Source organism: Lepidochelys olivacea, assembly GCF_965140295.1.
Source record: "Lepidochelys olivacea isolate rLepOli2 genome assembly, chromosome: 11".
Taxonomy (NCBI): Eukaryota; Metazoa; Chordata; order Testudines; family Cheloniidae; genus Lepidochelys; species Lepidochelys olivacea.
Window position 1 is genome coordinate 17,233,211 of NC_140421.1, and position 15,890 is coordinate 17,249,100.

The 15,890-nt window shown below is 40.6% G+C and overlaps 1 protein-coding gene across 1 annotated transcript in view; it reads right to left on the minus strand.

The window, feature by feature from the left end:
- Positions 1-1,112: 1,112 nt before the first annotated feature.
- The window catches only part of NCKAP5 (NCK associated protein 5), a 568,803-nt gene continuing 554,025 nt past the window's right edge, over positions 1,113-15,890 (minus strand). Inside the window, exon 21 of the mRNA XM_084643960.1 lies at positions 1,113-2,606. Coding sequence (XP_084500086.1) covers positions 2,325-2,606 — 282 coding nt within the window. The 3' untranslated portion in view covers positions 1,113-2,324. The remainder of the gene's footprint in view (positions 2,607-15,890) is intronic.

The window sequence follows — 15,890 nt, forward strand, 5'->3', positions numbered from 1 at the left end:
GCGCTGCCCTTAACCCATCCACGTGTGTGTGGGAGGAAGGGGCGCCTCTGCGCTGTTTGCAGGGACGCTCCCCCGCCGCAGGGCGTTGGTCCGGGTTAGTCTCGCCCTCGCTAATGGCCCGGGGGGCACACAGCAGCGTGCCCGTCGAGAAGGAGCAGGAGGCCTCGGCCGGGTGGGAGGCGAGCGCACGCTCATTGCTGGCTTGCGGAGCTGTGACCCAGCCCGCGGCTCGCTCGGCGCAGGGGGAGGCTCGCCCTCCCCCCGGGGCGGTGCCCCCGCGCAGTCCTTCCCATGCCACGGTGGGCGCGTGTTGACTCCCTGGGAAGCGCTGCCGGGGGCAGGACCCATTCCCTGCAGCACCCCCCTAAAGGCGCCGCCACGCGGGCCGCAGCTAGGAGCGTTTCCGTGGCTGTCCCCGCCGTGCGGGGCCTGGCTCTCGTCTGGCCCAGAGTGGAGGCTACTGGGGCCACCCCACATCACGGTGCTTTTCATTCCTGCAAGCCGCTGCGGCCTTCATTTGTGAGATGAAGAACTAGCTGAAGGAAAATGATGGTTTTCATTGTACAGCCTATTACAACTCCATCCCCAGCCTCATCTTTCGGCAACCCACAGGCTTCCCTTTGATCAGTCACACTCTTGTCTGCAAGCAGAGGGGTTTGAATTAAGCTTAAATTACTTTTTAGTTGCCATGTCGAGAATTCATTTGAATGATTGAATTCCATCTGCACGTTTATTATTTCTGGGGCACCCAGGGCTAGTTGACTGGAGAAGGGAAATGGTTTGCACAGTGTTTTGCATGCATATGGTATCATAGAGATGGTTCTTTAAAATAGTTTTACATTATTTTATTTGCTTCCCCTCTCTTCTTTGATATTTTCTTGGACAATTAATTCCTAAATCCATCTCATTAAACCAATTAACTCCAACATGGACGACTTGTCCTTGGGAAAATATATATCTTTAACCATTCCTATAAATGTGATATGAACTTTATTTAGAAATAAGTTTCAAAAAGACAATGCAAGTTTAAATCTGACATCATTACTTAAAATAACAAAATTAAAATGTAACAAATTGCACAAAGTATTAACAAAATAACACTGATCATACAATATCATAAAGATTAACAGGTATTTGCTAAAGAAACAGTAGACCCTAGAAATATCCCAAATATACCTAGTTTACAGATAGATTGCTGTACAAAAGCAGTTATAAATACTTCACAACTAGCAAAAATACACATAAATAGACTTCCCCTTACATATAAAGTCTTTATAGGAAAAAGATATGTTGAATTAAGAGTTAGCACCAAAAACATTTTTTTTTTAGTTTAAAAAAGTTTATCACAAATATGAATTTTATTTCAGTTTTCCAGGATTCCTAGATGGAGTTAAAACCAAGGTGGTCTGAAGGGGAAAAATCAACATACCACATTCAGAAATTCATATTAAATGATTACAGAGGAAGGAGAAGTAGGTAAACTATAAAAGTAAATACTGCAGTGAGCAATAAAGGCCAGATCCCGCAATCCTTTACTCAGGCAAAACTCCCATTGAAGTCAAATGGCAAATCACTTTGACCCTGATCTTCCAAACACTTTTATGCACATGGTTTATGAACTCAGTGGGGCTGCTCAGATGCACAAGTAGTAGTAGGATCTGGGATTTGATTCCAACCATTCTCATACTGTCTCAAACATCAAAACCCTCTTGAAGTATCAACAGATACATGTTAAGGAATTACACCTACTAAAATGCACATACCCCTGGAGAATCTTATGTGAAATTGCACTAAAATAAAAAAAAAATTACAAAGTGTACGTTGTAAAATGTGGTCCAAGAAGGTTTATTTCAGACAATTTGGCGGGCTCAAGTTTATGTTAAAGCAGTGTTTCTACATACAGTTTTAAGACTAGTACAATTATAAATCTTTCTTTAAAAAATGCACTAACTCTGCTTGTTAATATTAACATCAACTTTTAAAAGTTAGTAATCTGTCATTTCAGGAGCATGGCACCATTTAATATTTATTGCTTTTTTTCTACAAATATATTTTTTCAAAAATTTTTACAACTTCTGTACAAGTATTCATAAAAGTGCAAAATTAAGACATTTTGTATAACAGCTATTGTGTTCAATTTTCAGTCTCATGCATCACAATAAATGCAGTCTTGTCTTTCCTTATTGCTGTGTCATGAAAATAAGTCAGGAAATACCCTGCTGTGAATCCAACAATTTAGGATGAAGTTTTTCAACAGTTGTTCCTTTCTTTTTTTCCCCCTCAGTTCGTTAAGTGCTCCATTCACAACCCACTAGAAAGTCTCTTTATACATCATTAGAGCCTTGGCTGGCACAGGATGAGAAGCTATCATATAAAGAATCACTCAAGGATTCTAAATTGTCTACAACATGACTATCAGAGCTATTTAAAGAAGCTTCTTCATTCTTTCCATTTTCTTCCTTTTGTCCTTCAACCTTGTTCAGACAATTCTTCTCTTTTTCTAATAAAATGACATTATTGCTGTTAAATTTATTGAGAGACTCCAGGGAAATTTTAGATAATCTATTCTCAGAATCTTCCCTTGTTTTTTCAGCTTGTTTCAATTTCTGTAATAAGTAAGGAAAATATTAGAAACATATTTCTTACAAAAATAAAGCTATCCTACGTATATAGTCAAATATTTGTTTGTCCAACATTCACAGTGTTAAAGGAATAAATTGGTAGAGGCTTGTACCTAAATCCTCCAGTATAATTAAATGGAATAATAAAGCCCATTTTTGGGTTAAATCATAGCTTTAATGATTCTGCTGAGACAAATAGGACTCAATTTGCAAAACAGTTAAGTCCCATTTACATTTTAAGTGGCAGATTCTGGAATTTGTATGTGTAAAATATCTTCAGCCTCTTCATAGTAATTTAAATTTTCCCTCGTCACTATTTATTTATTTATTGTAAGGGTAAATGAATATTTGTCTATGAGTTGACTTTGGAGTCTGCCAAATAACTAACATGCAGTGCACATATTCTGAGGGGGAAAATATATTTTCTGTATGATACAGGCACAAATGAAACTTACTAAAAAATAACCTAACATTTTGCATGTATAAGGTTATCGATTTCCATGAACCAAAAGCCTCCCTAATAGAAATGAAAGCAACAAGAGAGGAAATTACACTGAACTGATCCAATCCCCACAGACCAGAATCAATCAGATATTGGCTAGATCTACTTTGGGAAGTGTTGTAATTCTGTTGAAACTGCACCAAATGAAACACTGGACAATGTATTAGCACATTATATTAAAAAAAAAATCACAGTAGTATTAAACAAGTGTAATTGCATCCCTTTGTTGGCTACAAAGATCTTTTCAAGACCAGTTTATCAGCTGTTTAGGGAGAAGTTCAATAAAAATGACCTGTCTTTCACATACAGTCTTTTTTTTTTTATCATGTTACCAACTCATATTACAGATAATATTATCAAAAAATAACATTCCACATTTGATGGGCACGGAGACCTAGGGAGCCAAGTTTTTTAAATACGTATTGGTAAATGAGGTGTGCTATCCCAGTTAGGGTCATTCCGTATTTTTAGTAATAGTATTAAGCAGCAATGACTGGATCAATATACTATTGGCAATCCAAGAACAGTGTTACTTGGTTTCGATGGATAGTTTAGGCCCACCCAAGAGTACAGCTCAACCAGAACCAGGAGATCCTGAGTGATTAAACACACAATTTTAACTAGTCATCAGGGTTTGTGGAAAATATTAAGGTTAAAAATATATCAGGCTTTCTTTCTGCCATGTTTATTTAACCCTAGAGATCTTGGGCAATGGGAAGACAGATTAGGTAAAGGAGGGTGCTTATTTTTTAAGGCTAAATATGTAAAAAAAGGGGGGGCATGAAGCCATGCCACCTTAGATTGTGAACTTGTTAGATCTTACAGGCTTAATGTGGCTGCCCAGGTTAGAACTTGGATGAAACCTTTCGGAAAACTTTAAATGACACTAGAAGTAATGTTGGTGACACAGTAGGTGAGACTCTTCTCTTTGGTCCAATAGTGAACGCATGCCCCGACATATTTCAAGGGGGAATTGTATTATTGCAAGTGCCATTTTTCTAGATGAGACAAAACTGTGATCCTTACCACTGATCTCACAGTACTTTCTGAAAGAGGAGGGATGTAATCCCCAGTATTCCAGACAAATTCAAATTTTGGAAGTTACAGTTGACAGTCCACCCACTTAAAATTCCCTGTAATTTCAGTTTTCAAAGTTCTTCCCTTCCCTTAAACAATGCTGTATAGTGTATACTGACACAGAACAGGAGTACTTGTGGCACCTTAGAGACTAACAAATATATTTGAGCATAAGCTTTCGTGAGCTACTTCCGATGAAGTGAGCTGTAGCTCACGAAAGCTTATGCTCAAATAAATTTGTTAGTCTCTAAGGTGCCACAAGTACTCCTGTTCTTTTTGCGAATACAGACTAACATGGTTGCTACTCTGAAACCTGACACAGAACAGATGCCATATTTCAGTGTAGGCTGAATGAAATGATCCGTATGCGTAACATCTTTAAAACACTTACATAGTGCCTTTTATCCTACAGACTAGCAAAATCTTAAATATTTTATTAAATGAACTATTGATTTTTAATTTGAGTCACATGGCTTTTCTTTGGGGTTTTTTTCTTCCAACTTTCAGCTTTGCTTTGGATAAATAAAATGGGGATGTTTGGGCATAGACATGGAGGGATAAACATGGGGTTTTGGGTGAAATCCTGGATCTGTTATGTAAATGGCAAAACTTCCATTGGTTTTAATGGGGGATTTCATCCTTTATTTTCTGACAAGAGCTAGAATGTATGTATGGACTGACTGCACAGGGCTATTTCTGATAGTATATTGTACACTGTTAAAATAACAACAAAAACTCTGGCTGGGCTGAAAGACAGCGTAAGTCACAGGGGTGGACACGCAGTTAGCTGACTAGTATATTCTATGTACCTGGAACCTCAATAGCGTATAACCTCATGCAAGTCCAATATAAAATAGTACATCGATATAATCACACCCTTGTTAAGGTATTTAATATGGGGGTTACAGGAAATAAACTATACTAAAGAAATTATTGGGACGAAAGGTATCCACACCAAATTTTAACTAAAATCACTGAACCAAATGAAACTGAAGTGTCCAGCATTGAAAACTGAATATACTGCATAGTAAACACTGCAATGGATGGATGCTCATAATTCTAAATTTGATACACATAAGTCTTATGTGGATACAGTACCTGCTCTCCTACAACGGGAAGTAGGAAGGGTGGAAACGGTGTTTCATGTGTTCCTGGCAGTGGGAACACGTGTGATCAAAAGGAATGGGAGGTCATCATTGCCGCACTTAATGTGTATGACTGAACCTGAGGCAAAGGCATTTGTTTTCAGGAATAAGTTAAAGATATTTTATGATATATGATTGCCTTTTCATATACGTATTAATGCCAAGGTCAATGGTTTCATCTGGTAAAAGACAGAAGATGGTCTGGGTTTTCTTTTCTCTAACACACTACTACAATACTGTATGAGCAAAGATGTGTGATTTATTGATAGTGTTGGGGTGAGATGCAAAATATTTTTTTCCTTTTCCTTTTCAGCTGCTGCTGATGTACGGTTTTCATTTCATATGATACATAATGTCCCCCTTTTCTGGGTTTCTTTCTCCTTTGAACAGTGTTCAGGATTGCCAACCCCAAGCAGTCAACAATCATGAGTCAGACTCCAAAAATCATGAGACTGGCTTAAAAAAAGCCCCCTCCCCCCCCCTTTTTTTTTTTAACAATAATACGTTTTGTGTTATTTTTATTTGTCTCTGGATTTTGTGCTATTAGGGTTCATGTTTACAAGCCTCACTCTGTAACCATGAGGGCTAGAAACATTTTTAGAAAAGAGAGAGGAGAGATTCTCATGTCATACCATTGCTCCAGGAGCTGGAGCTTTAAGGAAAAACACCAGATATCCCCAGTCTCCTAAGACAATCTTCAGGTAACAGCAAGTATATAAAGGAAATGTAAATTGGGAGGTTTGGGAGGGGGAGTAGGAACAATTAAGGGAATCATACTAATGTATTAGACAAATTCATTAAGAAGAACTTCCCCCCACAGTTTAATTTGCAAGAGAATTGTGTTTGCATATCATATTAATACATTATGCTGACCTTGGAATAAGAAGTCATGTAATATAATTCTTAATACATGTGGGCAAAAAGTTACAATATGATATTTCCTTAATTATAATTCTGGAAGTAAATTCAATTACATCCAAAACTCCTCCACACAGAAAAGGTTTAAGGACAATAATTTCTGTGAGGATCTCTACAGACAATGCACCGTTCCTGTCGCATGATAATGAAATAACTTACATATCCACTTCGTAAAGGCTAACATGCATTATTTTATTATCAAGAAAGAATCCCCTTTGTTCTTTAACAACCTATTCAGTAGTTATGGAAGGTGAATACCAGTAGGATACAAAATATAGACTATTTGGATACAGAATACATTATATTTTTTGGTTTTCATGGCAGTTTACAAAAGCTGCTGTATGAAACAAAAGGAAATCACAAAATAATAAATATTATTAGGATATGTTGATAAATTATAGACATAGTTGGTCAAATTCTGTTCTCAGTTACATGCATTTAGATCTATTACTGACTTCAGTGGAGTAGCACAGGTGTAACAAGGAACAGACTTTGCCTCAAAGATGTTAGCTTTACTCATGTTTAAGTCATTAATTTACTAATGCACTTTTAGTGTCAATTCTCACATGAAAGAATCAGTATCTTCTCCTGACTATAAGGCCCTTCAGTGGGATATAGTATATTGGGAAATTGGATGGCTCAGGGATTTGGTAATGGTATATTAGTTCGTATCAAATCTGGTCCAGGTCAGTAGTGACTGAAAGTCATTACTATCAGAAACATGTCAACCTAACTGTGGTCAACCTAACTGTCAGGGAACAAGCATTCCTATCACCACAGTTGGCAATATGAGCAGAGGAATGGAAATGGAAACTGAACTGCATTCTCATTTAAAACATGGTTCCACAGGAGCAGTGTGCCCTTGTTGCCAAGAAGGCCAATGGCATTTTGGGATGTATAAGTAGGGGCATAGCGAGCAGATCGAGGGATGTGATCGTCCCCCTCTATTTGACATTGGTGAGGCCTCATCTGGAGTACTGTGTCCAGTTTTGGGCCCCACACTACAAGAAGGATGTGGATAAATTGGAAAGAGTCCAGCGAAGGGCAACAAAAATGATTAGGGGTCTGGAACACATGACTTATGAGGAGAGGCTGAGGGAACTGGGATTGTTTAGTCTGTGGAAGAGAAGAATGAGGGGGGATTTGGTAGCTGCTTTCAACTACCTGAGAGGTGGTTCCAGAGAGGATGGTTCTAGACTATTCTCAGTGGTGGAAGAGGACAGGACAAGGAGTAATGGTCTCAAGTTGCAGTGGGGGAGGTTTAGGTTGGATATTAGGAAAAACTTTTTCACTAGGAGGGTGGTGAAACACTGGAATACGTTGCCTAGGGAGGTGGTGGAATCTCCTTCCTTGGAAGTTTTTAAGGTCAGGCTTGACAAAGCCCTGGCTGGGATGATTTAATTGGGGATGGGTCCTGCTTTTGAGCAGGGGGTTGGACTAGATGACCTCCTGAGGTCCCTTCCAACCCTGATATTCTATGATTCTATGATTCCTTGCTGGGGGCCAAGGCACAAGGCAGGTTCAGTGGGGAGAACTGCTGCTGACCATGCCATACCTATTCTGAGGTAGACGGACTGGTCTATCCTTCAAGGTGGTCAACTCAGCACCTTTTCACAAACATTAAATTCACCCAGATGAAAATACAAGTACAGATTATGTCCTGAGCCAAGATACAATCAGTACAGAAGGTGCCATCAGGGAGCAATTTAAGCCTTCTTGATTCTTATGGTACCTCTGCAGCACCAAGGCTCAAGGCTCCTCTAATTAATGCCAACTGGCTATGAACTCAATGGGACCATACTACAGTTGTGAATTGGTGTTGTGCATGCATGCTATGCTCCACCCCAGGAACACCCCATATTAGTGTGTGTATGTGTGTAGGGGGGGCAATTGCCACAGGAGCTGGCTTTTCCACTTTACATCAGCTGAGTGCTCCCTCAGTCTGCAGGAATCCTTAGGCGGCCACCACCTGAGAGTGGTATACAGTTGCCAGAGGAGGAGGAGGAGAGAATCTAGTCCAGATACTACACACATTAATTAGGAATCAATTTACATTGATTGCAATTTACATTGATCCTCTGCAGCATGGGGCATGGGTCACTTGCAGGTTTTAACTAGCGTAAATGGTGGATTCTCTGTAACTAGAAGTCTTTAAATCATGATTGAGGACTTCAGTAACTCAGCCAGAGGCTAGGGGTCTATTACAGGAGTGGGTGGGTGGGTGAGGTTCTGTGGCCTGCAATGTGCAGGAGGTCTGATTAAATGACCATGATGCTCCCTTCTGACCTTAAAGTCTATGAGTCTATATGGAGATATACTGAAGTCATAAATCAGAATACTTTTTCATGTTGGCAACATTCTAATGGGTTTAGTTAAGACCAGAACTAATGTAATAAAATACCTTAGTGCAACAAATTCAGAAAACAAAGCTAACCTACATGCACATTTAAGAATTGGACATACACATTGAATATTTCTACTTTACTAACAAAGAATTTATGATGCACTTTCTAATTAAAAAGTCACAGGGCCAGATTATGGGTGGGCAGTGGTGCAAGGAGCCTCTTCTCCTTGTGTCTGATATGCTCAGGGACAAGCCACAATTGCAGTCCTAGTGCTAACCTGAACAGCACCAGGACTAGGGCTAGCAAACAGGGACAGGGAAGGGTGGGGTGACGGCAGAGCTATGGCTGCTGAGGAGAATTCATGCTGAACCCCCTTAAGGACTGTAGCCGCATGTCCATTCCTACCATATACTGGTGGAGCTACCATTGTGTAATGTAGCGAGACACTGCCTCCTAGCCAGACTGAGCCTGTAAGGTACACCTGAGCCCCAAATTAGCAAGGAAAATACTGTAGTGTAAATGCATTTTGCATTCTTCTACGTTTAGTTAAACAGTAGTTTAAGGGGCTCAGGGTCAGTTACACACTAGAATAAAATAATTTTGTCTCGCATGCACTGAGCAATTTAGTTTTTAGATTATCACAAAAGTAAAAGGAACATTGCTCCAAGTGAAGTACAGCTGCAAAACACTCCTGTGTAAAAACAACTAAATTGCTATGAGAATTAAATATAGATCAACAAAATCAATACTTAATTGTATAACTCAAGGTCTTTCATTTCAGATCTAATCCCTAATAGGAGATATCAAGTATGCTTGCTTTTAATTTTTTTTTAAAAATTATTATTTAAAACTACACCACAAGGCAAAACAATTTTCTAGCTTTTTACATTTTTTAATTCCATAAGTTACTTCGCCTGTGTGTATCCAAGGTCATATTGATCTCACAGTCTGTAACTGTTTTATCATTTTAAATTCAGAGTTTTATCAATCTAGATGTCCCGTAGTTGTTAAAATAACTGCTTTGCATTTATTACACACTAGGATTAAGCAGTAAAAGACACAGATGCACTACTGTATTTGTTACAAACTACCATATTGCATGCTCAGTAGGACACCTTTAATATATATGCAGTGTCCTCTTATAAAAAAGGCGTTTTGCAGACACAGGGCTGGATTCTGATCAAAGTTACACTGATGTAAATCAGAAGTAACTCCACTGACGTCGATGGAGTCACACTACTGTAACACCCTGGTAAGTGAGATCGGGTTCAGGGCCGTAGCATTTTGTGTTGCAGAGCCAAGCGTGGTATGAAAAGGTTCAGTATAGCTTTGAGCTGAGGTACAGTAGTTTTCCATTAGACAGACAGAAAGGGACAGAATGCAGTGGTAGTTTCTCAACAGAAAGTGAACAGTCTCCAGATCTCATTTAGCCAAATGGATGAGAACATTAGGTGGACAGGTAAAGCTCTACGGTGAAAATAGTGGTACAATCACATCCAGGAAACTACAAAGGTGAAAGCTGTAACTGCATGACCTCTGTTATATTACAGCAGAGCTAAAAATGTAATGTTTGAACTTTTTTCTCTTTAAAGTGTAACCTTAAATAATAAGTTAAGCCTTGTTCTCCCTTATATACTGTCAGAGACTTTCATCTATTTTCTAGACGGACGGTAAAATAATTTTTGAAATAATGAATCATTTTTCTTTTTCCTGCTTGAACAGAAATCCCATGATTATTTTGCTGTAGCAGACAATGACCTTCTCAAAGGAACCCCATCAGACTTTCAAGATAAATAATAAAGAAGCCTTCTATTTCCTGCCTCCAGGAAAAATTGCTTTGACATAGAGTATTTGTGAAATTATTGATCTGTTCATCATTTTATGAGAAAACAATATACACTTAGGTGAAAGTAATCTACATATGGTATTATGTGTAGCTTGATGATACTGTCAACAGAACCAGAAACTTGCATGCCATTTCTAGGACAGGGGAGTAACGTTCTACATAAATATTTAATTTTTCGTGACAAGGAGAATATTTTTGGCCCTTCTAAATTGTAAATAAATTACCTAAGGGGAAATAAAGCTCATTAGCATGAGTTCTGCATGACTCACACCTGCAGACCTGGACAAAATGGCTATTGATGAATAAATAGCTTGCTGTGGAGCTGAGAGCTGTATTATCGATGGTTTGAATTCTCGTATGATGTGGAAAGTAAAAGACACTGCCTAGTGAATAGAGCTTTATGTGTCTAAAAGCACAATTTTCATAATATGGCTAGATATATATCTGCTTTTAAGAAGGGATTAAGTGGATTCAGTTACTCAAAATGAATACTGTGCCCAGTATGATGTTGCACCTAGAAATATAGGCATTATAACAGCAATAATTACATACCAGTATTACCCTCACAGTTTAGCACGCAATATTATCCCTTTGGTGATACACCAGACTGTTTACATATACACTAGATTAGATATTCTCAACCTTTCATTCTTGCCTCAAAGTTTTGCCCATTTTTAGTACCCAAGATTTTCAAATTCTGAAATGTTCCTGATCAGGTAAGAAACTGGGTGTGCCAAAGTATTATAAGGATGGCTGTTTTCCCATGGCACCATATGATGACTGAGAGGGGACGTGATAACAGTTTTCAAGTTTAGAAAAAGTTGTTACAAGGGGGAGGGAGAAATATTGTTCTCCTTAACCTCTGGGGATAGTACAATAAGCAATGGTATTAAATTGCAGTAAGGGCAGTTTAGGTTGGATATTAGGAAAAACTTCCTAACTGTCAGGGTAGTTAAGCACTGGAATAAATTGCCTAGGGAGGTTGTGGAATCTCCATCACTGGAGATTTTTAAGAGCAGGCTAGACAAACACCTGTCAGGAATGGTTTAGATAATACTTAGTCCTGCCATGAGTGCAGGGGACTCGACTAGATGACCTCTTGAGGTCCCTTCCAATTCTATAATGGCTATTGGATGCATGAACTGTACATGAACAAAGTGTGTTTGACAGTGGTTGAGGAGAGAATAATTTGAGTGGAATTTAGTAGAAAAAGATGGCAGCAACAACATAACAACAACCAGACAACTGTGACCAGAGAAGTTAAAAAAGCTAAACACTCCTGCTTTCTCCAGAGAGTAAGCAAGGCCACAAACTGTCAGCAGACATGGAATCACCAATTCTGCTTCTCATGGAAGAAATCCAGTAGACAATTGCTAACTTCAATCACTTCACAATCACAATAACTTCAATAAATATTTGTTCTTTAATTCTGGTGATGAGTCTGTGATTGAAGGAAAAGGAGGCTGAAACTTTAGATTTTAGCGTTGGAGAGAATGACAATTAATACGAGACACACAGGGTAAACTTTGCATTTCAGAAATCAATTTACTGTTGTTACTCATGGGGAGAATTAAGTAATAAAATTATTCTGATTTTCTAGTAAAGGGAAAAATTACAGTAAAACATTTCAGACTGAAAGGCCAAACTAAGTTGCTGACAGTTATCTTACTCTACAAAACCATATAAAGTTTAATACTGCCTCTAAACGTTAGCCTTACGTTGCCAATGATAACCCACTGAACACCATTTTAGTGAAAACCATGCACACTTAAACTAAATGCTTTTACTCTTTACCTTCTTAATCAGTTTTTTATTCAATGTACAGTATTTAAATATCCAGGGTTCTTTTCTGTAGAGGTGGATATGCCATGAAAGTCTGTTTGTTTGTTTGGTAGTTTAAACAGGGAAGGGATAAAATGGGGATATCCTGGCTATTTAATCCAAAATTAGCATTTGTTAAAATTGATTTCTTTTTAAAACCTGGAGATCAGTTAGAACAGAATGAGGAATGAAACTGTAAAAACTAGTTCAAACAACCAAGTTATTTTCACAAGATAATTCACAATGCGGCTCTTAGGGAGCCTGATTCTGCCACATAGACACCAATGGCAAAACTCCCATGGAATCCAATGGAGGCAGGATCAGGCACATACAACATATAATCTTTAATGACTCTCACCATGAGAGTAGTCATCTTTCCATAAGGCTGACCTGTTCTCAAATGATTTTTCATAAGCATTAGTCACACACTTGCCTGTCTTCATGTTCTACCTTTGACTTTCTATTTATTTTGGTAATTACAAAGAAATTTCTCCCCTCACTCTCCAGTTATGTCCGAGTCCCTTACTGTCTCAGAGTTAGTAACGCAGTGTACTGATGGAAAATGGGATTCCAGTGCACAATGTCTCCTTCAAGACTCAGTAGTGGAGAGTAACTGGGGGGTAGATAATGATTTTCTGCTCTAGTAACCCTCCCTATTGGGCATCTGAACTAGATTCTCTTCATGTTAGCCTGTGAACACCCAGAGTGCACCACCTGACCCAACGGGAAAAGGGCAGAAGCAGATGAGGTAGAAATAGCATTTTCAAGTGGCAGCATCAGTAGCAGTCAGCACAACGAAAAAACCCTCTTCTCCCTGCTATGAAGAGCAGCAGGTGTTTATACACACAGGGGGACATCCCCACCCCAGTATCCAGCACAAGTAGCTTGACTAGGTTGGGAGATTTGTAAAGGGAAGAAAGAGAACATCCTTCCTCACATGGCTGTAGAGACGGTTCGCAGGAGATACTGCATTTAAATTGCTGGAATAGCTAGGGTTGCCAACTTTGTAATTGCAGAAAACCGAACACCGTTGCCCTGCCTGTGGCCCCAAGGCCCCACCCCTTCTCTAAGGCCCCGCTTCTGCTCACTCCATCACTCACTCTTCCTCACCCTTGCTCTCTTTCACTGGGTTGGGGTGCAGGAGAGGGTGAGGGTGAGGGCTCTGGCTGGGGGTGTGGTGTCTGGGGTTGGGCTGGGGATGAGGGGCTTGGAGTGCAGAAGGGGGCTCCCAGCTGGGGTGAGGGGTTCGGAGTGTGGGGCTCAGGGCTGGGGCAGTGGGTTGGGATGTGTGAGGGGGTACAGGCTCTGGGATGGGGGGTGAGGGATCCAGGGTGGGACCAGAAATGAGGGATTCAGAATGTGGAAGGGGGCTCCGGGATGGGATTTGGGAGGGGTGCGGGGTGTGTACTCCGGAAGGGAGTTTGGGTGCAGGAGGGGGCTCAGGGCTGGGCAGGAGGTTGGGGTGTGGGAGGAGGTGTGAGCTCCTAGTAGAGGCTCAGGGCTGGGACGGGGGTTGGAGTACAGGAGGGGGTTCGGGCTCTGGGTGGAACTTACCTCAGGCGGCTCCCGGGAAGTGGCCACATGTCTCTCTGGCTCCTAGGTGGAGGCACGACCAGGGGGCTCTGTGCGCCCACAGGCACTGATCCTGCAGCTCCCATTGGCTGCAGTTCCCGGCCAATGGGAACTGTGGAGCCAGTGCTCGGGATGGAGGCAGCACACGAAGCCCCCATGGCCACACCTCCACCTAGGAGCTGGAGGGACATGCCGGTTGCTTCCCAGGAGCTGGGGACAGAGCTTGCCAGTGCTGCCAACAGGACTTTTAATGGCCCAGTCAGCAGTGCTGACCAGAGCTGCCAGGGTCCCTTTTTGACTGGGTGTTCCGGTTGAAAACCAGACACCTGGCAACCCTAGGAACTGCCTCTAGGGTCCTTGCATGCTCTCTGTCTAAGGGGAGTGGGGAGGGAACACAGGGTCTGTTCATATCCACCAGTTCCCCCTACTTCATTTCCAAACACCTTCTTGTGTACTGCTGCACAGGAAACCGCTGCAGAATGAGACTCCATGTCATACAGGCAGTATGCATATACAACACGGCTTCCCTAACAAACCCTACCTTCCTTGGGCAGCAGAATTACACTGGTTTCACTGCCAGCAGGCCTTTCACACCTGCACTTGTGGAAGCAGGATTTGCCAGTAAGGACTACTAAGTCAAAATTAAGAGGCTTTTTGTGTGGGTTGTTCATAGGAGTAATAATCTCCTCACTTCCTCTCCACCTCAGGTCTTAAAGTTACAATGTTCAGGTAAAGTCTGCATACTCATGGTTCCATTGGCCAGGTTCCCATATCTCCCCCAACTGGCTACACCAAAACCTCAATGGAGGTGTATCCCCTCAGCATATGCACTCTCTTAAAACTTGTCCTGATCTGTGCAATGGAAAGGCAACATTGAGGAGAGATTAGTAAGACTGGGACTTTTCAGCTTGGAAAAGAGACGACTATGTTATGTTATGGGAGGATATGTTAGAGGTCTATAAAATCATGATGGGTGTGGAGAAAGTAAATAAGAAAGTGTTATTTACTCCTTCTCATAACACAAGAACTAGGGGCCACCAAATGAAATTAAGAGGTAGCAGGTTTAAAACAAATTAAAGGAAGTATTTTTTTTCATGCAACGCACAGTCAACCTGTGGAACTCCTTGCCAGAGGAAGTTGTGAAGGCCAAGACTATAACAGGGTTCAAAAATAACAAACTCTAGTTCTTGTTAGCCTGTGAACATCCAGAGTGCACCACCTGACCCAATGGGAAAGGGGCAGAAGCAGCAGAAGTAGAAATATCAGTTTTCAAGTGGCAGCACTGAGAATAAATTCATTGAGGATAGGTCCATCAATGGCTATTAGCCAGGATGGGCAGGGATGGTGTCCCTAGTCTCTGCCAGAAGCTGGGAATAGGCAACAGGGGATGGATCACTTAATGTTTACTTGGTTCTGTTCATTCCCTCTGAGGCATCTGGCATTGGCCAGTGTCAGTAGACACGATACTGGACTAGATGGACCTTTGGTTTGACCCAGCATGGCCATTCTTATGTTCATCCACAACGGGTCAGGGAAAGACTGAGACCTAAATAGTGATGTTGGTTCAGTGGCTTTTCTTGCCACTTCAACTGGCATTAAGATCAGATCATTTTTTAGAAATGACTGAAACCAAACAAAAACAGGAATCAATCTGTCTGTATTGAAACTTATGTTTCATCCATCAGCAATCAAACCCTGTACATAAGTATATTTCACATACACTTTTTAAAATTCCCTGCAACCAATTTACTTGTTCTTTAGCCCAGAAATTTTGTAGGAAGGGAGGGGCAGAAGCCACAAAGGCACACACACAAAAAACAGAACAGCACACATACAAAAATCAGAACAGTCAAGGCTGGGAAAAAATACCCAGATTTAAGTAAGGGGAGAATTACTCTTGCAATTTTTAAAGTATATTTCAGTCTAGTTGGTTGTGTCAATAAAGAGCTCATAGTATAAGCCAGCTAGAAAATAAATGCTATGAAGGATGTTCCATTTTATGTGGTTTGAATTTGATTAGTGATTAGTCTTGGTGGTTTAAGT